Source organism: Megachile rotundata, chromosome 4, assembly GCF_050947335.1.
Source record: "Megachile rotundata isolate GNS110a chromosome 4, iyMegRotu1, whole genome shotgun sequence".
Taxonomy (NCBI): domain Eukaryota; kingdom Metazoa; phylum Arthropoda; class Insecta; order Hymenoptera; family Megachilidae; genus Megachile; species Megachile rotundata.
In genome coordinates this window covers 14,189,623-14,213,780 of record NC_134986.1, presented here as the reverse complement: position 1 = coordinate 14,213,780, position 24,158 = coordinate 14,189,623, and the positions used below count along the sequence as shown (strand labels likewise).

At 35.7% G+C, this 24,158-nt stretch overlaps 1 protein-coding gene across 4 annotated transcripts in view; it reads left to right on the top strand.

The window, feature by feature from the left end:
- Ets98B (DNA-binding protein Ets98B) overlaps positions 1-24,158 on the top strand; it is a 93,057-nt gene that overhangs the window by 36,041 nt on the left and 32,858 nt on the right. For all 4 annotated transcript variants that reach the window (XR_013038134.1, XM_076531451.1, XM_012287002.2 and 1 more), the window contains exon 2: positions 23,382-23,767. Coding sequence is in view for 3 of the 4 variants with exons in the window: in XM_076531451.1 (XP_076387566.1) it covers positions 23,382-23,767 (386 nt within the window). In the remaining variant the exon portion in view is untranslated. The remainder of the gene's footprint in view (positions 1-23,381; positions 23,768-24,158) is intronic.

Below are 24,158 nucleotides of genomic sequence, written 5' to 3'. Positions count from 1 at the left end.
ATAAATATTTCTTTGACCTGCGATCAATTTTAAATCAATTTTTCTTTGATCTTAAAGCAATATCAAATCAATTTTTATTTGATTTATAGTCAAGTTTAAATTAATTCTTCTTTGACTTGCAATCAATTTTGAATCAATTTTTCTTTGATCTGCAAGTAATATTAAATCAATTTTTTTTTACATGTAATCAATTTTAAATTAAGTTCTCTTTGATCTGCAAGCAATATCAAATCAATTTTTATTTGATTTCTAGTCAAGCTTAAATTAATTCTTCTTTGACTTGCAATCAATTTTGAATCAATTTTTCCTTAATCTCCAGTAAATATTAAATTAATATTTTTTTACATGTAATCAATTTTAAATCAACTTTTCTTTGATCTGCAAGCAATATCAAATCAATTTTTATTTGATTTATAGTCAAGCTTAAATTAATTCTTCTTTGACTTGCAATCAATTTTGAATCAATTTTTCTTTGATCTACAGTAAGTGTTAAATTAATAATTTTTTACATGTAATCAATTTTGAATCAATTTTGACCTGCAATTAATTTAAAATAAATTTTTGTTTGATCTATAATAAATTTGAAATCAATTTTTCTTTAATTTGCAATCAATATTAAATTAATGTTTCGTTAACCTATAATTAATATCAAATTAATTATTCTTTAATCTATCATCAATTTTAAATCAATTTTTGTCTGATCTCCAATAATTTTTTTCAATAAAAAATATTTGTTTTTTTTATAAATATTATTATTGTTGTTTTTATAAAATTGTTTTTTACAAATATTTTACTTTTTAATTTTTTATTAGTATCTTTTGTTCAAGTTCAAAATGCCAATCCTTCTTAAACTCCGCACAATAAATTTCATTTTTTGAAATATTCAAACAAAATAAGAAAGCGCACGCTTTCTTGAGACATTTTATACATATACATTTTATGTACATCTACTCCCACCATTTTGTTTGCACGTCGATTCGCAGTCGAGTGATTTTCAGCTCCGAAACTTGGACGAACTCCAACGAATGATCCTCGTTCCTCATCGAAACTTTTACTCCGATCAGCTCGCTAATTTCCGTCAAGTTTGCATTTCAACGGGGATTAATTTAGAAAGTAGGAAGCTTTGAACATTTAAAACCGAGTCGAAAGGTGAAAGTCGAGTTAAATAAATATTTCATCGTACAATGTCTACCTTGCAAAGCGTATCCACAACCATAATCAATTAAAAAAATTATAAATCGTCGGATTATAATTTGCTCGACGTTCTACGATGCAACGGTGTTACTTAACGATTATTTATCGTCTCAACAATTTTTTCTTCTCCGGCGTTGATTTATAGCGTTTATTCAAATCAACCCGTTATCACACTCGATGCAATTTACACGATCGCGGAAAAGCTGTTAATTAGTCGAATCGGTGGTAATCGAGCGGCTAGGTCGAACGTGAAGTTTTTCAATCGAGCCGCAGATACGGTTCACCGGGACGAAATAAATTATTCAAGTATGCGGTTCGACATTTACCTGCTTAGCAAATCCTATTAAACCTTTTTTCTCTTTCTCTCTCTTTCTCTCTCTCTCTCTCTCCCTAGGCCGATACGTGAAGCTTCGACTTGGCTTTTGTTGTCTGGAAATGGAACGGTTGCGCAAAGAGAAAGGCGGCGCACGATGCCTCCTTGAATAAAGGAAAAGAAACTCTGTGTCTAATCTTTTATACCAGCTCTGTTAACTGCTTCTGCGATTGTTTTCAACGACCGTGTCGTTCGCGATTAGATATCGAACGATAAGGCGGTCTCGTTACGAATTCGACGAATCTTGCGAGAAACAAATGCAACTTATTGATTCGACTGCAGTATACGACTTTTTGAAGATGAGTACACATGACGTTGCAAATTTGACAATTTGGTAATTGGTAACTTGTAACTGGTCGATTTTATTATGTTCGGATGCAGTGTACAATTTTTTTTTTTTTTTAGATGAATACATATGAAGTTGAAAATTTGGCAATATGCAAATTTTTCAATTTTTATATTGGAAGTCTTATTTACAAAATTTCCTGACTTCCAAGGATCATCAAATCCCAAGATCCTTCAATCGCAAGGTCTCCAAATTCAGAGATCATCAGATCACAAGATCTCCGAATCTCAAAATTCCTAACTCTCAAAGTCCCCAAATCCCAGGGTTCCCAATTTCCAATATTCACTAATTACAAGGTCTCTAAATTCCAAAGTCTGCAAATTCCAAGATCATCAAATCTCAAGACCTCCAAATCTCAAGATCTCTAAAATCCCAAAGTCCCCAAATTCCAAGGTCTCCAATTTCCAACATACCCAAATCCCAAGATCCCCAAGTCCCAAGATCCCCAAATCCCAAGATCCCCAAATCCCAAGATCCCCAAATTCCAAGATTCCTAAACTCACAGATTCTTAAATCCCTAAATCTCCAAATTTCTAATTTCCCAAATCTCCAAGTCCCCAAATTCTTACATCCCCAAGTCACCAAATCCCCAAATTTCTACGTCCCCAAATTTCTAATCTCTCAAATCTCCAAGTCTCCAAATTGCTAATCTCCTGAATCCCCAAATCCCCAAATTTCTAATCTCCCAACTCCCCAAATTTCTACGTCCCCAAATTTCTAATCTCCCAAATCTCCAAGTCCCCAAATTGCTAATCTCCTGAATCCCCAAATCCCCAAATTTCTAATCTCCCAACTCCCAAAATCCCAAACTTGTACCTCCCCAACTTCTCAAATCCCCAAATATTTACCTCCTCAAGTATCCAAACCCCAATATCCCTAAATCTCCAACTTCCAAACCTCCCAAACCTCCACATCCCCAAATTTCTCAATCCCATCCCCTCAAACTAGCCACCAGCAATAAATCAAATTGTGAAAATTATTAGTCAAGTATGAACAATATGGCAGTTAAGAAGCGTGAAAGATCGATAGTATTAATTAGGAGAACGAAAGAACGATTGAAGATAGATTGGCTGCTAATTACTGGAAAGTCCGCGTAGCAGCGACGGTGGGTATATTCGGTAACGCTGAAATAAGATCATCGTTTAACGCGTCGTTCGAACAAAGCGACGAGATAACAGAATCTGATTCGTGCACGGAATAAAAAGAAATGTTTGCTGGCGAATCAGAGCTCTCCTTATCCCCACCGGTCTACTTTCACCCTGTAAACATTTCAATCGGAATATTGCGCAAGCCTGAACTCGACGAGAATCGTAACTCGTGGCATCGATCGCCGTAAACTGTAAACTCTAAACTGTACATTGTAAACGGGGCAATATGGGAGTATAAGAGGATCGGGAGACAGAAATATAATGATGGTGAGAAGATCTATGTATTGGGAATATGAAGATATGGGGATGTGGAGGTATAGGGATGTGAGGACATAGAGATGGAGGAATGGTGATATCTAGGCATATGAGGATCTAAGAATATTGATCTGAAAGTATTAAAGAAGTATGGCGATGTATGTATATAAAAATTTAAAAATCCAAAAATCTGAAAATCTACAAATCTAAAAATCTAGCAATTTAAAAATCCAACAATCTAAAAATCCAACAATCTAAAAATCCAGCCTTCGAAAAATCCAACATTCTAAAAATCTAAAACTCCAAAAATCTAAAAATCCAAAAATCCAACACTCGAAAAATCCAACAATCTAAAAGTCCAGCACTCTAAAAATCCAACAATCTAAAAATCCAACAATCTAAAAGTCCAGCACTCTAAAAATCCAACAATCTAAAAATCCAACAATCTAAAAGTCCAGCACTCTAAAAATCCAACAATCTAAAAATGCAACACTCGAAAAATCCAACAATCTAAAAATGCAACACTCGAAAAATCCAACACTCTAAAAATCCAACAATCTAAAAATCCAACAATCTAAAAATCCAACACTCTAAAAATGCAACAATCTAAAAATCTAAAACTCCAAAAATCTTCTCTCAAAATATCCAACTACACGCGTATATACCAAATAACAAAGACAATGACCGAAAGAAGAAGAAAAAGAGACAGAGAACGACGGACGAAGAGAAGAGAATGTCGAGCAAGAGGAAAAGAGAAGCCAAATAAGGGAAGAAAAAACGAGACGGAAGGAGACAGAAAGAAGGTTGTAAAGAGAGGAAGAGATTGTCCTTCTCTCGCGTGGAGAACGGTCTGACACTTTCAAGGTCGGCCACTCCGGGTTTTCCAAATCACGGTCCCACATGACCAACAACTTCCTAACTCCGTCTCTCTCCCTCTCTCTCTATCTAGCTCCTTCCAGTCTCATATATTGCAACAAAAAGAATGACGCAGAGGGTGTAAAAACGAACAGAGGGAGACCATCGACGTAACTCGAAAGAAAAAAGTATACAAGCTTGTACAGGGTGAGTCACAAATAGTGGCCTCACCTGTTATTTTAATTTGAATGTTCGCTATTTTCCCGCCAAAGGGGCGGACACGTTTTGTAATGATTTAATTTATATTATAGAATAACATTTTTTTTATATACATTTTTAGTATATTTTTTTTGCAAATTTTTGCTTATATATTATATAGAATATTATAGTTTATACTCCTTGTAATAAATGTACTTGAATAGCATATACTACTTGTAACATATGTTACATATGTAAAAGTTGGATAACTGTATAAATATATTATAATTGTAAAAATTCGAGAACAATTTTTTATGAAATTACAAGAAGAATAATTTCAAGAAATTTAAAAACTTATTAGTAGTATATTAAAATAAAATTTATTAGTAATATTGCAAAGCTTGTTACAAAATTATAAAAAGAACAATTTTTATTAATTTCAAAATTGATAATCAGTGTAATTTAAACACTACTTACTTCAAAATATCATTCCTCTTTTTAAAGAACAGTAAATTCTTCTCACGATAAAAGACCACTACATTTTGTAGGCAAATTTACGCAACGTATAAGAAGTTTTAAAAATGTCGCTGCCCCTTTTGCTGCAGGGTCCTCAATTAGCCGGTGATTAGACAGAAATAAGATAGTAGTTGCTGACGTAAAAACTCGACTAGTTTATATTCACTGGCGGCACTACAACGACAGCCATACGGATATTAAATGAAAAATAAGACCGTTGTAAATCTGTAGAATACATAATGTTTCCGTGATTCTGATCGTATCAGGCTCGTGTGTCGAAGGTGAATTTTGTCATCGTGTTTTACGAGCGTAGATGGTATCGGTGTAAAATATGAAAATGTTACTTAGCCGAAAAACAAAATATTCGATTTAATTGCAAATTCCAGCTAATTGCAAATTGTTTCCACTTTTGTTGTTGACGTTAAAAGCGAACTAGAATTTTTAGACGAGTTAATCTTGAGCTGGTTTGCTGTTACTTAATGGCGGTGAAATAAAAACAGAGCTGTAGGTAGAGTTTGTAGAACCTGAGATATATTTTTTGATCATGTTGATCAATGATGGAAGGACGAATGTAGTTGACTCTAGTTATATTGCAGAGGATGTAGCAGATGACTCTAGTTATATTGCAGTGAATGTAGCAGATGACTCTAATTATATTGCAGTGGATGTAGCAGCTGACTCTAGTTATATTGCAGTGGATGTAGCAGCTCACTTTAATTATATTGCAGTGGATGTAGCAGCTGACTGTAGTTATTTGGCAGTGGATGTAGCAGCTCACTCTAATTATATTGCAGTGGATGTAACAGCTGACTCTAGTTATATTGCAGTGGATGTAGCAGCTGACTCTAGTTATATTGCAGTGGATGTAGCAACTGACTCTAGTTATATTGCAGTAGATGTAGCAGCTGACTCTAGTTATATTGCAGTGGATGTAGCAACTGACTCTAATTATATTGCAGTGGATGTAGCAGCTGACTCTAGTTATATTGCAGAGGACGTAGCAGCTCACTCTAATTATATTGCAGTGGATGTAGCAGCTGACTCTAGTTATATTGCAGTGGATGTAGCAGTTCACTCTAGTTATATTGCAGTGGATGTAACAGCTTACTCTACTTATATTGCAGTGGATGTAGCAGCTGACTCTAGTTATATTGCAGTGTATGTAGCAGCTGACTCTAGTTATATTGCAGTGAATGTAACAGCTGACTCTACTTATATTGTAGTCGATGTAGCAATTCTATCAATTTAGAAATTTGAAAACTGCTATACTTTCGAATCTGTGTAATTCTAAATCTGAAAACATCAAAATGTGATAACTGTAAACTTGTGAATTGAACAATCTGTGATATTAAAATTTTGCAACCTTAACAAAATTAAAAAAATTGCAAACTTAATAAAATTAAAAAGATTACAAACTAAACAAAATTAAAAAGATCGCAAACCTAACAAAATTAAAAAGATCGCAAACCTAACAAAATTAAAAAGATCGCAAACGTGTTCGAGAGAGCTTAAACGTGTAAACAAGTGTAAGATAAATATCCTGAAATTGAATGTACAAGCAAAGTGGCCCCGTTCGAGCAACGCTAACGGCGCTAGCAAGGTATGTATCTACCATAACAAGTTCGTTAATAATATGCTAGAATCTGGTCCGAGAAAGAGGCTCAACGGTCATTTTTCGAATACCAAAACACTGGTGGCTCATTTCTCTTTTTTCTTCTTACGAAACTAGTCGAACGTCCGATGCGTATCGATCGTTACGTCTGAATCGGTTTCTTTTTTCCGTTCGTACGTGGGTGATCGGCATTCTTCCGGGTAGCTAATTTAAAATCGGATCGAGGTTTTATCCACTCGTAAATAATGATAGGTGCTCCCGTATCCGGAATCCCGAAGCTAAGCGTCGAATCAGCATATTCATACTCGCGATCATAAGTTCCTCTCTTTTTCTTCTACGAAATCTTTTTCCAACCAGGATTCGCGTTCCTCGTTGACGTCCACGGATGTCGGACAAACGTATCGATCGATCGGTACGTTTTTCAAGAATTATATTTATATTCGATCGCGGAAAAAACCGTGTAACTTGTCATGGAGGCATAAAAAAGAACTCGAAGAGGAGATCGTATCGTTGATGGCTTCGATCGTTTAACAATCGATATACGACTCATGACTTCACGAGACGGTTTTTCCCGATACCAATCTTTATTTGCTGATTTTCTTGCCTAAAGATCGCTTAGACCGATACGTATCGCGAACTTGCCGCGATTTACAATCCATTGCGATCGGCTAACCGCGCAACACAAAGTCTGTTGCTCCATTTAAGAAAATTAATGGTCGTGTCGTTTATTTATATTCGCGTTCGATACGCTTGATCGCCGTGCCGGGTTTAGTACCCTCGTTCAGGGTGATTAATTTAAAATCGGAGAAATTAGATGCTTGCCAAATAAATTTGCAACCTGTTCGAGTTAGGGGATGTTAAATTTTTACTCTGTCGTCACTAGCTAATCTATACATACACTGCTTTTGGAATTTTTTTAATACTTTTATTATTTTCCATCTTTGTGATTACATCAGTGATGTTTGTTTATATTCCTCATTTCTAAACTTCTCAATTTTTTATTCTTTCCAAAGGTACAAATTTCTAAATCTTAATACAAAGTGCTTGATACAGAGTGCAATATAGAATGCTTCTAACAACTGAAGAAAGAAGTTATCTTTATTTTTCATTGCATATGTTCCATAAGTTATCGAGTTTGGGGATGTTGAATTTTTACTCTGTCGTCACTAGCTGATCTACACATATGTATACTGCTCTTAGAATTTTTTTAATACTTTTATTATTTTCCATGTTTGTGATTACATCAGAGATGTTTGTTTATAATCATCATTTTCAAGCTTCTTAATTTTTTAATCTTCTCAAAGTTACAAATTTCTAAATCTTAATACAAAGTGCTTGATACAGAGTGCAATATAGAATGCTTCTAACAACTGAAGAAAGAAGTTATCTTTATTTTTCATTGCATATGTTCCATAAATTATCGAGTTTGGGGATGTTGAATTTTTACTCTGTCGTCACTAGCTGATCTACACATATGTATACTGCACTTGGAATTTTTTTAATACTTTTATTATTATCCATGCTTGTGATTACATCAGAGATGTTTGTTTATAATCATCATTTCCAAACTTCACAATTTTTTAATCTTCTCAAAGGTACAAATTTCTAAATCTTAATACAAAGTGTTTGATACAGAGTACAATATAGAATGCTTCTAACAGCTGAAGAAAGAAGTTACTTTCTTTATCATTGCATGACATGTTCAATTTTAAAAATTCAATTTTATAAATTTTCTAAACATACCCCATTAAAAATTCATTTGTTTGAAACTCAAAAATTGAGAAACCTGTTACATTATTTTTCAATGAATTTCATTTTTAAACAAAAGAAGAGCTCATATGAGAGAAATAGATGATAGAAAAGTACGTCGATATTAAAGTATGTACATTTCTCGATGTAAGGAGAGGAAAGAGCAAGGAGAAATCTTATGGGGCAATGAATACGCCGTAGAACGAGGCTCGTATCCGTGGAATTGAATCGTTCGATTATGCGGAACGCGGGCTTTTCGCGCCTTTGTTGGACCGCTGCGTGCATCTTTGAGGATGCATCGTAATGTATGCACCGCGATCGCAACGCGCACACGTGTAACGCGCGGGACCCACTCGCAACAATGGCGATGCGTGGGCGGCAAAGTGTTATTAATAGCGAACACTGCCAATATCTCGGGTACAAACGATGCGGCGCAACGGTGCGCAATAATGAGGCAATTATTAACGAGACTCGATTATGCGCTCGAGGTAGCAAACGTGGAACTCGCGACTCGCCGATAGAAAACGTTTACGATTCAGTTCTATGCTCTTTCATCATACGACTGCATAATCGTTTAGTAATAATAGGCTACGGGTGATGGGGTTGATGCTCAACCACTTTTGACTACCAATCTTTTCTTACTGATCTTTCTTACTCATTTTATTGATTACCATATGGTCATAGTTGGGGTCGACGTTGCAAGTTTAAATTAATTATTTTTAGAGGAATTATTTTTAGGGAGAGGAACATTTTGGGACTCTTAATAATGAAGTAATTGTAGATACTAATGGATCAAAGGATGATGTTGGAAGATTGAGTGTATTTGTTCTTATGGCATATGTGACATATGTGACAACACTGTAGATTCAGTTAAATTTATTATTTATAGGAGAAACAAGTGAGAGGGATATATTAAGGTTCTTAATGTCCAGACAATTATGTACATTAATATATTTAAGGATAAAATTGGAAGATTAAGTATTTTTGTTCTTATGGCATATGTGACATATGTGACAACACTGTAGATTCAGTTAAATTTATTATTTATAGGAGAAGCAAGTGAGAGGGATATATTAAGGTTCTTAATGTCCAGACAATTATATACATTAATATATTTAAGGATAAAATTGGAAGATTAAGTATTTTTGTTCTTATGGCATATGTGACATATGTGACAACACTGTAGATTCAGTTAAATTTATTATTTATAGGAGAAGCAAGTGAGAGGGATATATTAAGGTTCTTAATGTCCAGACAATTATATACATTAATAGATTAAGAGATAAAATTGGAAGATTAAGTATTTTTGTTCTTATGTCATATGTGACATATGTGACCAACAATGCAAACTCAGTTGAATTAAATATTTTTAGGAAAAACAGACAAAAAGGACATTTTAAGTCTCTTAGTATTGAGATAATTGTATACACTAACATATTATAGGATGAAATTAAAAAATCAAGTATACTTGTTCTTATGTCATATGTGACATATGTGACCATCACTTCAAATTCAGTCAAATTAAATATTTTTAGGACAAACAGACAAAAAGGACATTTTAGGTCTCTTAGCATTGAGATAATTATATATACTATCAAATTAAAAAATGAAATAAAAAAATCAATAACCTTGTTCTTATGTCATATGTGACATATGTGACCAACGCTGCAAATTCACTTTTTCCAAAACATACTAAAATAAGACTTGCAAACTATTAATTTTGGGGATAGAATAAAACAAATTCAATGACATATGTATACTGATTAAGTAGAAAATAAAATATAAATAAAATTGATCATTGTATTGATGCTGAGCGTCACAGTGATCGTATGTGACCAACTTAGCAAATTCACTTATCCCATACATAACCCATTCCACGTAACTTTACTTGCTAAAGAATATTCTATAATACCTAATATTTATTCAGAAAATGAAATAAGATTAGTGTTTGCAATGAGCTTTTCTGACCCAAAAAATGGCGCGAAAAGTGTCTGAAAACCAAAAAATGCCAAAAGGAAGAGTAGCGAGAAGGTGTAAAGAAGGCGAGGCAAGACAAATAAATAGGGAGTCGCGATAGCGTAAATAGTAACATAATACCGCATAATGGGGGCATAACGCGGCTCGATAATGCCGCTTGTGCATCACCGTGAAAGAAGTTACAGCAGGTCTGCCTTTGTCCGTCGTGAGCGGCCCTTAAGGCCGCGTTATTAAACGTTTTATAGGGCTCAGATCTTTCCGAGGCCGTTGTCCTAGAACACCGGTCTGCTCTCTTCGTATAACACCGTGGACGTTATAAATTCGACCTGTTGCCGGTACGAACACCTGGATTCTCGAACTGACCGGTTGAACTCGAGCCAGCGAACGATTCTTACCGAAGAGAACGCTCTAACGAGGCCCAGTTTTATGTCGCAAATTCGTCGAATCGAAAGTTTCGTGGTCACGTCATTCGTCGAATTTAAACTCGAGTCGATTTGATAATTTTGTGAATGACGTGGGATTTCGCGGACGAGTTAATGTATGGATCGTCGCGATAGGACGATTTAAAGTGGGTCCGAAACGAGGTACATCGACGAGTTACGTCGAGTTGCGTGATTTCATGATGACTCATTTGAGAGAGGTTTGATTGTCGATGGTTCAGGGATTTTTGAATCCAGGCGAGCACCGAGGATTGCGGAGACTTCGACGCATGGATAGGAAAGCTCTTTATTTTGTACGTCATCGGTTATTGCGGATAGATAGTTTAAAGACGTTCAAAATATTTTTGGAGACTTCGAAGAATGCAGTTTTCGGTATAAAAAATATTCGACTCAATCACCCAGTATACAAATAATAAAAGAAGCCAAATAACCTCAAGTTCGCAGAGTTCTAATTAACAGGTAAATAGAGTTGTTATCTCGAGAATTAAATACCTTCACAATGCAACATCGAATAAAGGGTATTTTCCGTATCGAAGATTAATAAATACGAAGGTGGTTGCGGCATTATTTGCCACTTGGCGTAGAAACGCGCATTCCTTATCGAGCGAAGAAAGGTGCGGGAATAAAGAGGCCCGTTCCCGCGGCCGTGTTTAGTCAACGTTATTGCCATTCGGAATCTTTAGCTAGTTTACCATGCCAGCTTTCCATATAGCAACACCACGAAGGTGCAACGTCGATGGTTCTCGCGGAGTACTTGCATTATATGCGCATAAGTTATGCACATTATCGTTATGCGCCGGTTCGAGCATAACTTGTACTCTCAAGTGGTTCGTACACACGCGCCATGCCGATGCACGTTACTTAGAAACTCTGATTTTAGTTTCTTTTCATCGACGTTGCTCCTTTTATCTCCCTATATTCCCCCTTTCTTCTTATTCGACCGTCTATCGATACCTACACCTTCTTCCCAGTGTTCTCTTCGCGTACAGTCGTCGCCAAATCTTCCCTAGGGGATATGTGTTGGGACGCTTACACTGATTCATAGGGATTTTTTGAAATTTGCGAATTTTAGGAGTGTAAGAATTTTGGTTAGTGGGGAATTGAGAAATTAGAGATTTAGGAATTTAGGGACTTAGGGATTTGGAGATTTAGGGATTTAAGGATTTAAAGATTTAGGGATTTAGGAATTTGGGAATTTGGGGATTTAGGAATTTAGGGATTTGGGGATTTGGAGATTTGGGGATTTGTGGAATTGCAGATCTAGGAACATGGGGATTTAGGAATTTGGGAATTTGGGAATTTGGGAATTTGGGAATTTAGGAATTTGGGGATTTTGGGATTTGTGGAATTGCAGATCTAGGGATATGGGGATTTGTGGAATTAGAGACTTAGGGATTTGGGGGTTTGTGGAATTAGAGATTTAGGGATTTGGGGATTTGTGGAATTGGAGATTTAGGGATTTGGGGATTTATGGAATTAGAGATTTAGGGATTTAGGGATTTGTGGAATTAGAGATTTAGGGATTTGGGGATTTGTGGAATTAGAGATTTAGGCATTTAGGGATTTGTGGAAATGGAGATTTAGAGATTTGGGAATTTGGGAATTTAGGAATTTGGGGATTTGGGGGTTTGTGGAATTGCAGATCTAGGGATATGGAGATTTGCGGAATTGGAGATTTAGAGATTTGGGGATTTGGGGATTTGTGGAATTGCAGATCTAGGGATGTGGGGATTTGTGGAATTGGAGATTTAGGGATTTGGGGATTTCTAAATCTGTGGATTATTAGATCTGAAGGTTTTTAGATCTAGGGATCCTTGGATTTAGAGATTTTTTGAATTGGGGATTTCTAGATCTGGGGGTTTTAGATTCAAGCTTTTTTTAGATCTGGGGTCTTTTAGAGTCTATGGATTGTAAAATTAAGGGAATTTTAAATCTAGGAATTTTAGTGTTTAGGGACTTTTGAATCTGACGATTTTTAAATCTAAGGATCTAGGGATTTTTTAGTTTTCCCTACTTACAGAGTCATACATCTATTAAGTTTCCAGTGGAGAGATTTTCGAAATCTTGAGATTTTAGTGACTCCAAATAAAATATCTAAAGATATTTGAATCCAGAAATTTGAATTTGTAGTAACTTTTGAATCCATAGATTTTGTAATCTGATGATTTAAGTATCTAGAATTTATTTCCTGTCTTCATATTTTTAAAAATTTGTTGTTTCAAAAATGTTGGAATTCGAGTACTTACAAATATGAAAATTTCGGAAGTTAAATAATGCGACGATAAAAATGTAAAATACTTCACCTCGTAATAAAAAAAATCCGATGCTTTTTACACTTGCATGCCTTACAATAAGTGTGAAGATTCGGACGATGCAAAAAATGGAGAACGTTGTTACTGAATCACTGAAAAACTCTTTGAATTGATCACGTCTTAATCGAACATGGTTAATTGAATAATAAACGGTTTCTTCTCGCTTTTTGCGTTACCTTTTCAATTTTTTCTCATTCATTCTTGCGTTACTCGAACGGAATCCAACGGGTATACCGTTAGTCATCCTCACGATACGCGTATTCAAATATGTGCCAGTTTTGCAGTTCACCGATGTACACTTGCATAGTCCCTTTTTCCCGTTGCTCTCCTCTGCCACGATTTTAATCGTTTTATGCGACGCCGAAGCAAGTTTGTATCTTATGACAGTTATTTATATTGGTGCATTTATATTATAAAAGCAAGAGATATGTCACATGTAGGTGCATGTATGTAAATTTATTTACCGTACATACAGTTTATGAAAATTTTGGTTTTTAACTCATTATTGAATTACAGAAAATTCTCTCTTAATTCAAATTTAATTAAAAAAAGGAATATGTAGTTTCCAATGTATAAAGTAAAACAATTTAATGTCGTGATGAATTTGGTGAAGTAAATTGTATATTGCAGTTCATAATACTTTACAATGAACAATATAGAATAATCTGTTGTTCATTGGAATTTATTTAAAAAAAATGAACATGTATGTTGTTTTGAAATTTATTTAAAAAAAATGAACATGTATGTTCTAATGTATAAAATAAAATTATATGGTTCCAAATTGAATTTATTCAGAAAAATGAACATATGTTGATTCATAGTATGTACTTAACTGTACTACTTTTGCTATGAATAAAATAGGATAATTTCATTATGAATTTGTTTAAAAAAATAATCAAACCTAAAAATCATTTACTTATCGTACATTGAAGCTAACATATTAATTACAAGTTTAGCAGTTTGATCGGTGAAAGAATGGTGTTTGGTCGTGAGATCATCAGGGTTTGCGTTATAGATCGAACGGAATCGATAATCGAGCCGTATCGGCGGTTTCGATCGTAATTGAATTTACGCAGTATTGTGAAAATAATGTAGGAAACATCTGAGTAATTTTCATAAGGTTACCGTTGCACCGAGGAATCCTCTCGTCCTTGTAATTCAGGAAGAGGAAAAGATTAATCGCGAAAGAAAAGTCGTCTTTCCTTAACGCAAAGTCCTTGTTCTCAACCGAGAAAACGACGACAAAAAGAAATTATTATTCAAAACATTTTCCTATCGTTAGCGATCTGCGTTTATTATGAATTCAACGGCGTGTAAATCTGTGCAAAAATCTATGCAAATGCATCTTCGAAGTATTCGATTTCAAATTTATTTCCCATTATCATACTTGTTCACAGATTCTCGTAATTTCAAATCGAGTGGAATACAATTCGAAATAATAGTAGTGATTCACTACAAAGTAATAAGTGGTTATTACGTAGATGTAATGCAGATGTCAAAGGCGTGCGTCAATTCTTGGAAAGCGGGTAACACGGGTGAAAGAAAAAAATAGTTCTTGGAAATGAGCGAATCAACGTAAATTGATAATTTAAGTGAGTGATGGGCAGAACGGGTGCCCGGGGAACTTGGGAACAACCAGGGGTTGCGATGAGATGTCATGCCTTGGAAATTTTGCATTTTTATATTTTTAGAAGTCTGACTAGTTAGTAGTTTGGTATTTTCCAAATACATTTCGGGATTCCTGAATTCATGTATGTCTAAATTTATGTATTGTCGATTCTTCAAGTTTTGGAATGTCTATTTGGAATTTTTGTATTGACAAATTTTTAGATTTCCAAATTCCTATAGTTCCAAATTTCTACATCCTCAAATTTCTACACATCCATAAATCCACACATCCCCAAATTCACACATCTCTAAATCCACTCATCCCCAACTTCACACATCCCCAAATCCACACGTCCCTAAATCCACACATTCTCAATTCCACACATCCCCAATTCCACACATTCCCAAATTCACACATCCTCAATTCCACACATTCCCAAATCCACACGTCTCTAAATCCACACATTCTCAATTCCACACATCCCCAATTCCACTCATCCCCAAATCCACACGTCCCTAAATCCACACATCCCCATATTCACACATCCCCGAATCCACATATCGTCAAATCCACACATCCCCAAATCCACACATCCCCAATCCCATACATCTCCAAATCCACACATCACTAAATCCACACATCTCCAAATTTACATATCCCCAAATCCCTACACCTCCAAATCTCTACGTCCCCAAAATCTGCAAATCTCCATATGTCTACATCCCCAATTTCTAATATTTCTAAATTCCTATATTCCCAAATATGTACGTCCCCAAATCTACTCATCCCCAATTTCTAATATTTCTAAATTCCTATATTCCCAAATTTGTACGTCCCCAAATCTACACATCCCCAATTTCTAATATTTCTAAATTCCTATATTCTCAAATTTCTACATCCCCAAGTCCCGATATCCCCAAATCCCTACATACCCAAATGTTCAGCTTCCTCTATCCACATCTCACGTCCCAAAATCCCAAAATTCCACTTGCTCGAATTCTCCCCTTATTTCCAACCCATCCCAATCCTTCCAAAGCTCGAAAAAAATCCCTGAAAGTTACTACTCGCTCAACAGGTTGACCGATGTTAATTTTCTAATGTAGGGAAGGCATATTTGCCGCGGACTGTACAGCGTTGTTCGAATGTAGAGTAAAACGTATAAATGGAGAGGTGGGACGATCTCTCGAGACGATGATCTTAGATAGTACGCAACTGTCATGGATGGTACACGTGTTCGAGAAGAGCGGTCGTTCACGTCCGATTCAGATACTCGACCGCCCGCGTAGCCATCGCAACATTTCCAGGTGAACGTATCGCCGTTTAATCAGCATTTTCGTTGTTTCGAACCTTCCGAATTCTGTGTGCCGTGTTTGCAGTTACAGTACGTTCTTTAGCCGTCGCTTTCATCGCGAAAAGTGTCGAATTCGGTGCAGTGATCTCGGGTGGCTTTTCAACGGAATTCACGAGTCATCTCAACGTGTTTCTTCTTCGATGTGGTTTTAATTCGCGGTTTTTAATACCGAGAGGATACTCGAGGTTAAAAATAATTGAAACTCGTATCGAACGTCAGTTCCTGATTCTCGATGCGTCCGCGGATAATCGATTTTAGTCGACGACTTAATCATTTATTCTTGCCGTTACGTGATTCTGGAAAAACATCTCTGTAATCGATGGTTCATCTTCGCTTCATTGTTGTGCACCGATGCTCGCAACGACGTTTAAATCAGTCTCTTTGACGTTCTCTTAATTATCTCACCGTCTTCTTAATTACATCGCAGACATGGTTTTATATCTTGTAAAAAGTGATCGTTGTACTTTTTTTTAGTTTGTTTTCCATTCATTTCTATTTTAGAACGTGTGGAATGAGTTTCGGGTGAAATGAAATCAGTTTTTGTGAGAGCTAATTGAGTTTGAAGGAAATAATTATGGTAAGGTTAGCTTGAATCAATTTACTACAAACTTTACTATAAAATGTTACATAATTTTTTTTTAATTACATAATTTTCTGTAATTAGCAATTTTTATATAAAATGTAGAAAGTTGTATCAAGAAGGAAATTATGTTAGTGAGAACTTATTTAAATATCAAATAGAAAATTATTTTATTTTAATAAAATGATGGAGCTCTTCAACAAAATCATTTTGATCTTCCAATAATCTTACAATTATTTTAAATTACAATTATTTCCAAACAAACAAGATAATATTTTATTCAATCATTTTTGAATTTGTACATTTTTCAAATACAGTGCAATAAAATATTTAAATAATTTTTTACATATTTTGAAAGCAGTATAATCTTGAAATTAGTACATTATTTAAATTATTATAATATTTGAATGTTAAATATTTTTCTAATATCGAATACAACATAGTATTCAGACACAGAATGATTCAAACAAATATTATTTGAATAATTCTCAATTTCGCGTACAGTCAGATTGCTTCAAAGAAAATTATGTTTGATTAGTTTCAAAATTGCCGCGCGTATTAGGCGCACTTCGATGAGACAATTGAAAGTAATCGATTTCATCCGGCAATTAAATTGATCGTGTCAATTGCGCTTGCTCACGTCGTTAATTACTTCTCAGCTCATTTCCGTGCTGTCACTTTATTTCTCTCAATTTCATTTCGTAACACTTTAAACATGTTTGCTCTTCTCGTTATAATATACTAACTCATGGGACTTTTTGCGTATTTAAATGTTTGCTTATTCATTTTACACTTTGATCGAATTATACTGGTTTTCAATTGGAAATACTCTTCTGCTTTTTTTTTTATTAAATATCTTGTATCACATATCTTGTTTTAATAGACATAAATATTAAAGAGTATTTTAAAACATATTTCTAATAACATTTATATAATGTCATTATTATAATTGTAAATAGAGTAAGATTATTTTAAATGAAAAATATGAACAAATTTTCATTGCAAATTATTCTTACAAGTTATAAAATTTTATTTAATTTGTATAATTGTATAATGAATACATACAGTGAATTATACATAGTGTGAATAAATATTGCATAGAAAATACATAGAATGAATAAATACTATATAGTGAATATTTACAATGAATAATTATACATTTAAATACCAAAAAAAATGTTTAAAAAAAATTGTAAAAAAAGAATGATCACAAAGAGATTCGATCTCGCAACCCTCTGTTTCTAACAACATTCTCCACTCTACCTAACAAAACCACTCTCTGCACAAGAACTTTTTTTATCAAAATTTGTTAAAAAATAAATGAAATTGTTAAAAATTATTTTCCTCGAAATTACAGCTAGAGAAGTAATTTTCCTCAAGAACTAACATTTACATCTTGAACAAACGATCATTAAAGAAAGTAATAAGCTTCAGAAGAATACGACCATCTGTTCCCTCATCGATTATTCAGCCATAATTGTTCGAAAACAAACATCGAATTAATTAGAATGTCTTCTATTCTTCTGGAAATTGCTGTCACGCCGTCATTATTGTAAACCGCGAACTAATCTCGAGCCACGTGTAACGATCATTACGGGCTGCCACGAAGAAAGAAGATTAATCGATCGTTCCTGTTCTCCACTTCTTTTTGTATCGTCGTCTTACGCAACATTTCAACTGGGTCGTTCCACGAAAAGTTACGTTTCTACCGTTATTTCGCGCGATCGTGAATTTCGGGGAACGGAAAGGTGACAGGCGTTAATCTCGAGGTCGGATTGTTTATCGAACAATTAGCGAGGGAAGTTCGATCGGCATCGAGTGTTCACCGATGGATCCCGTGCATGCGATTCGCTCCAACACGCTTCGGATGGTAATTATCTCGGCGAGAAGTATGCGGATCGACGCCGTTGAATGTCATGACAGGTAACGGTATAATCTTGTGACATTCGAACGTATTAATAACACCCATTTCGATTCGAGAAGCACAAAATGTCCGAGCGCTCAATCTTAGCCCGCGAAAATTTGAATTAATTCAAAATACAGAACGTCTCCTTTCAGTCTCACTAATTATTTAAAGAACACTAACTATTTAATGAAACGAAGCTAGTAACAAAATTATTAAATATTATTATCGATGAAATTATTAAAAAGAATTTTTTATTAAAAAGAAATTTTAATAATTTCGTTCACAACACCCGTTACAAAAATACGAAAGTAGAATCAACAGATTATAAATCCAGCGAAGTTAAGCAAAAAAAGAAGATTAATCGTGCCAAGATACACGTAACTTCGAAAACACGATCGATACGAATTACATAAGAGTTATCGAAACGTCAGTAAGAATTTGTTTATCGAAAACGAATACCTAAGCGCGTGTAACGGCACAATTAGCCGTTATCAAAGAACGAATTGTTCGATTAATCAAAAGCACAATTCGACAGAGAACCATACACAATTGTCCGAGTCGAATGAAAAGAAGTTGAAGAATCATAAGACGAAGTGGGACCCTGACGTCATATTCCTTTCTAATATCGTTACGTCACGACAGATTAAGGATCATCCTTGAAGTTTGGTCCTGTGAACCGTACAATCGTTGTCCTTGAACCTGTTTTGTACTCTTGTCGGGTCGTTGAACTACCTTCTCTTTAGGTTCATTATCTTCATATTTTAATTTGTTTCGTAAGGTTGATCTTAAGTTGACTATCTTTAAATAGAGTACAGATATATGGCTGTCTGTAAATTGAACGCTAATATATATTGCCCTGAAATTAAAAATAAATAACTGTCTTTAAATTAAGGATAAGTACAAAGCTTTCTTACATTGAATATAAATATGTGATTGATAGATATATGACTTAAATTGACCACAAATAAATGACTGCTCTTATATGACATATAAATAACTATCTTCAAATACAAACATCTGTTTGTCTTTATATTACGTTCAAATATAACTGATCTTACATTAAGCTCAAATACATACTTGTCCTTAAGTGAAGCTTCATGACCTCCTTTAAATGTAGAACAAATATATGACTGCTCATAACTGAAGTACAGATAAATGACTGCCCTTAAATGGAGCATAGTTTCCCTTACTATTGAACAAATAAATGCAAGGTTACAATTTTTTGCAATATTTAAAATATCAGCCAGAAAACAAAATGGTGTGTCCATATTTGATTAGTTTCTGATATAATTTCAATTAAACTTGTGACACCTTAAAGAAGCGGGATATTCCGAAAAGATGTTGCGAGTTTAAGATGTGACACGATAGTCACATGCTCATCGTGGAGCTTGGAAGTAATCATCATCTGGACCAGACGAGCTTCGCACGTGATCGATAATGGTCTCATCCTGACCTTCGATAGCCACTCATGGAGAAAGTCAAAGAAATTTCCATGAGTTCTTATCGATTTCCGCATTGCTATCGCAATACGTCATTGTTCAATCCTTACTCACTAACATATTTTCCCACAAAATTTCTTAAAAATTGAATACATATAATATTCAAACTCTAGTGATATTTCGAGAAGATTAGTCATACCAAAGTAGAAAGTTCATTTGCATTTAAATCTGCGATGAAGTGCATTCAAATTAACATTGGAGAGCAGAAAAAGAATTCGCTGAAAATATCTTATATGTCTCATAAGTCGAGATCCATTAGTTCGGCGACTTAAAATTTTTTCGCTAAAACACTGTTTCTCAAGCAGGAAACAAAAAGTTTCACTTAGCTCGATGCTCACAAATTAATTGATAAGTCGGGTATATTTGAAAGCGGTCGATTAATCGATGAGACGCGGATCGACACGCCGCTCGGACCCGTTCGTTTTATGACCCGAGGACCACAAAATCGTCTCGGTAACAAGTTTTTACGGCTTCCTCGGTTTCCTGCTATCTCTTTGGCCTTTCCTAAGGACCAGTCGTTGACGTCACGTTACCGGCTAACCAACGGTGCAGCTGCATTCTCTCCTTTCGTGCATTAAACGCGGAATTCCAGCCGAGTCACGATTCGGGACTGGCCTGATCGTTTTCGAGAAATCGACACCGGTGACGATCGATCGGTGACGGAACGAACCGAACAATGATATTCAATGTCGCGGCCAATTAAAACCGTTTTATGGATCGTAAATCGAAACATCACGCTGTTTTTCGGAGAATTTCCAGCTCATTTCGAATATTAATTGGCGTATTAAGATTCTGAACTAACGTGAGTTTTTTAGTGAGTTATTAGTTTTTGAATACTCCACACTTTTTTCATATTGTTTACTAAAAGAATTATTTATAGGATGATATTTCTATATTTTTATTTTGTAATCTGATGTCATGAATATTCTGATAGATTTGAAGAAACATTAGTTGTCCTTTCACTGTCTTCAAGTTCCTTTGCATTTGAAAGGTGACTCACAGTTAGTATTAGATTTAATACGACTTGGAATAAATATTTCTTACCTACATTTGTTGTATTGTACATATGAACAAAACTATGTTGATATGAACATAGCGAAACAGACAATGACTAGTAATGATTTTAAAATAATTCTGTAATGGTTTGCTACCTGGTAGCAGCAAAAGTACCTTCAAGCGTGAAGGGTTAATATATCGACACATGAAACAAATCTAAAAACCACATCTCTTCATACGTTCTCAGAAAAATAAATAAGTTATTTTACTTTGAAAGCTAGTAATAACGTAGAGGCTAAGGGGTGAAAAAGTAGTATAATCGTTGAGTAAAGGGTATCAGACACCTTTTCCTTGGGTGAACGCTGTCGAGCAGCATCCCGTTCTCTCACGGGCGATTCAGGAAAGCCCCGGCAAGAATTCCATCGTCCATAGATCCCATCAGCATAGATAAACATTCTCTTCTCCCTGGGACCTTTCGCGGGAGGCTAGGAGAAGTCAAGAAATAAGCGGTTCTCTTTTGTGGCTGAACCCTCCCCCGTATCTCTTCTCCTCGTAGCTTATCTTTCTCTGGTTTCGCGGTGTGTTGCTTGCGAATACACTGTGAACGTAATAGGGAAGGGGTATTGTTATTGTGTCTCTACGCGGGCATAAACGAGTGTGTAAGCGTGCAAATCCACGGCTCGGGCCCCGTGGTATGGGTATAATCGTTTATTTCGCGTCGACCTTTGCGGGGCACTACGTCAAAATGTCAGACGCGACCCCGCCTGAGCGTAGGGAAGATGCACTGGGAACGTTGTAATGGGCTTACAAAGCGTAACAAACTGATGCGAGGTCAAACACGCGACGGGCAATAAACACACGGAAAGATAAATGGGCCCTTAAGGTGCACAACGTACACCATCGCGTCCTGGAAAGTGTTTCATTTCGGCGCCGAACGCTTCCTCTCCTTTTCGACCAAACACGTTAATGGCGAATCGTTAGAGATTATTTACTAGGAAACTGTGCGGCGCATTTATTTATTAGCGGATATGAGAGATTACGAGACTAGTTTTTTATACCGCGCGCCTTTGATCCTTTGAACCCAGGGGCTGAAGTTTTAATTACCGACTCGCTCGATGAGAACCGAGCTGGATCTTCCTCTTCGTTTCACGCTGCGGGATAGGATTCTTGCGCTTCGAAGTTGATCAAGTTCACTATCTCAAGATTTAGATTTTTATTGTTCAAAATTGGGAAACTGGTAGTAGTTTTTATTTATTATTAAAAATTGCTCTGAATTCATAGATTCACTGATTCTTAAGTTCACAGACTTCTAAATTCATAGGTTCCCATCTCTTTACATCCTTAGGCTTGCAAACTTTTAGATACCCAAATTTCTAAGCTCACAAAACTCTGGATTTACTAATTTCTAGATTCCTAAGTCCCCGAGTCTCTACATCCACATATTTCTAAGACTCCAAATCTCTACATCCCCGCATTCCTAAGACCCCAAATCTCAAAATTCTATATAGAAATTCCCAGATCCCCAAATACTATATCAGTAATTCCCAGATCCCCAAATACCATATCAGTCATTTCCAAGTTCTTAAATTCCATCTCTGAGGAATCCCCAAATTCCAAAATGTCTCCTAACATCCCCAAATTCCAACACCGCCAAATCCCCTCATTAACACTGTGGACACCAATTCGTATTGAAATGATCATAACGTTAGCGTTCAAATTAGACGGTTGACAGTAGGATACGGCAAGGATGAACGCTCCGTGATCCTTCAAGGATGGACCTCGAGATCGCTCGGAGCCAGAAGTGACTTACGGAGCGTAACAAACTGACGCGAGTTTAAGCGCTGGACGGGCAATAAACACCGTGGAAAGATAAATGGAACCCTTGGTCCATCGTTGCTGTCTCGAAGAAACTGTATCATTTCGTTTAGATCTTTTCTTTCTTACCTCGTACAGGCCTAAATAAATCGTGGCATTGTCGGCGATATAAAGCAACTTTGCTTCTCTCCTTCAAGCTTTATCTCGTTCGACAAACGAATGGCTAAAAATCATCCTGTTAAGTATCTGATTCTCAGATTGAAAAACGATTTTATTCATTGGTTTCAACATTTATTGCTTCTTTGGTTATTCTTGATAGCATTCTATTTGTTGTATAACTTTAAAGACAAATTCCTAAAATTTGAATAGTTAGAATTCTTAGGATTTCAAAAATTATCTACTGAATTATATTCATAAGTGAATCTATTGAACTCAACCAGACCACAGGTTGTCCTATTTTATTTATAGATAAATGCACATATATACATTATTTTACATAATTTTAAATAGAATTGAAAAATCTCTTTTTGAGACCACCCTGTTTTGAGACCATCCTGTTCTCCGTCCAAATAATCCAAGAACTTGTATTCAAATACCAGCTGCAATAAGACATTTCACCTAACAGCAGATTTTTCTTTCCACTGTTTCAGATGCCACAAACAGTGCCTTCAGCAGCCGGCTACTTGCCGTCGTTCGATTACATCACGTTTCAGTTCGATTTGTCCCTTCTATCGGACGATTACAGCGCCGCAAATGCTCAAAATACTTTGAAACCAGCGCAAATCAAGCAGGAAGCACAATCGCCGCGTCCTGGTTCACCGATCACATACTCGAGCCCTCCATATTCGGGCGCAGCCGGCGAACTGTCGCCAAATTATTCGCACGAAGGATCGCCTGGATATCCTACGAGTCCTTACTACGTGCCGAGAAGTCCTCAGAGCGCGCAATTCTATCCAACGAGTCCAGAACCGTCCGCCAAACAACCTATCAAGAGGGAGAAGAGCCTTGATCTTCTGGCCATCTTGCAGGAGTCCAGGTATATGAGTTCACATGAATCATATTTATATGAATGCTTTTGGTTACTGGAATATAAGAAGATGGGTATGTTGATGGGCAGATGATGGGCATTGATGAGTATCTTATGGGTATGGGTAGTACTTATGGGTGGGGAAGTACATCGGTCAGGTTGGGTCATGGAAATTTTTAATTTTGGTCTTCAGAAATTTTGAAACTTGTGTGAGTAATGATTTGGAAATTTTATGAAGTTCTCAAACTTATGAATTTGGTAAATTGGCACTGATTACGATCTTAAACTCTTGAGATTTCATCATAGTTTTCTTTGTGTTCGATCAAAAGCAACGAAGACATATCACGAAGAGAGATCGCAAGGGAAAATATAGCTCTAAAACTGAAATGAGCTACCTCCA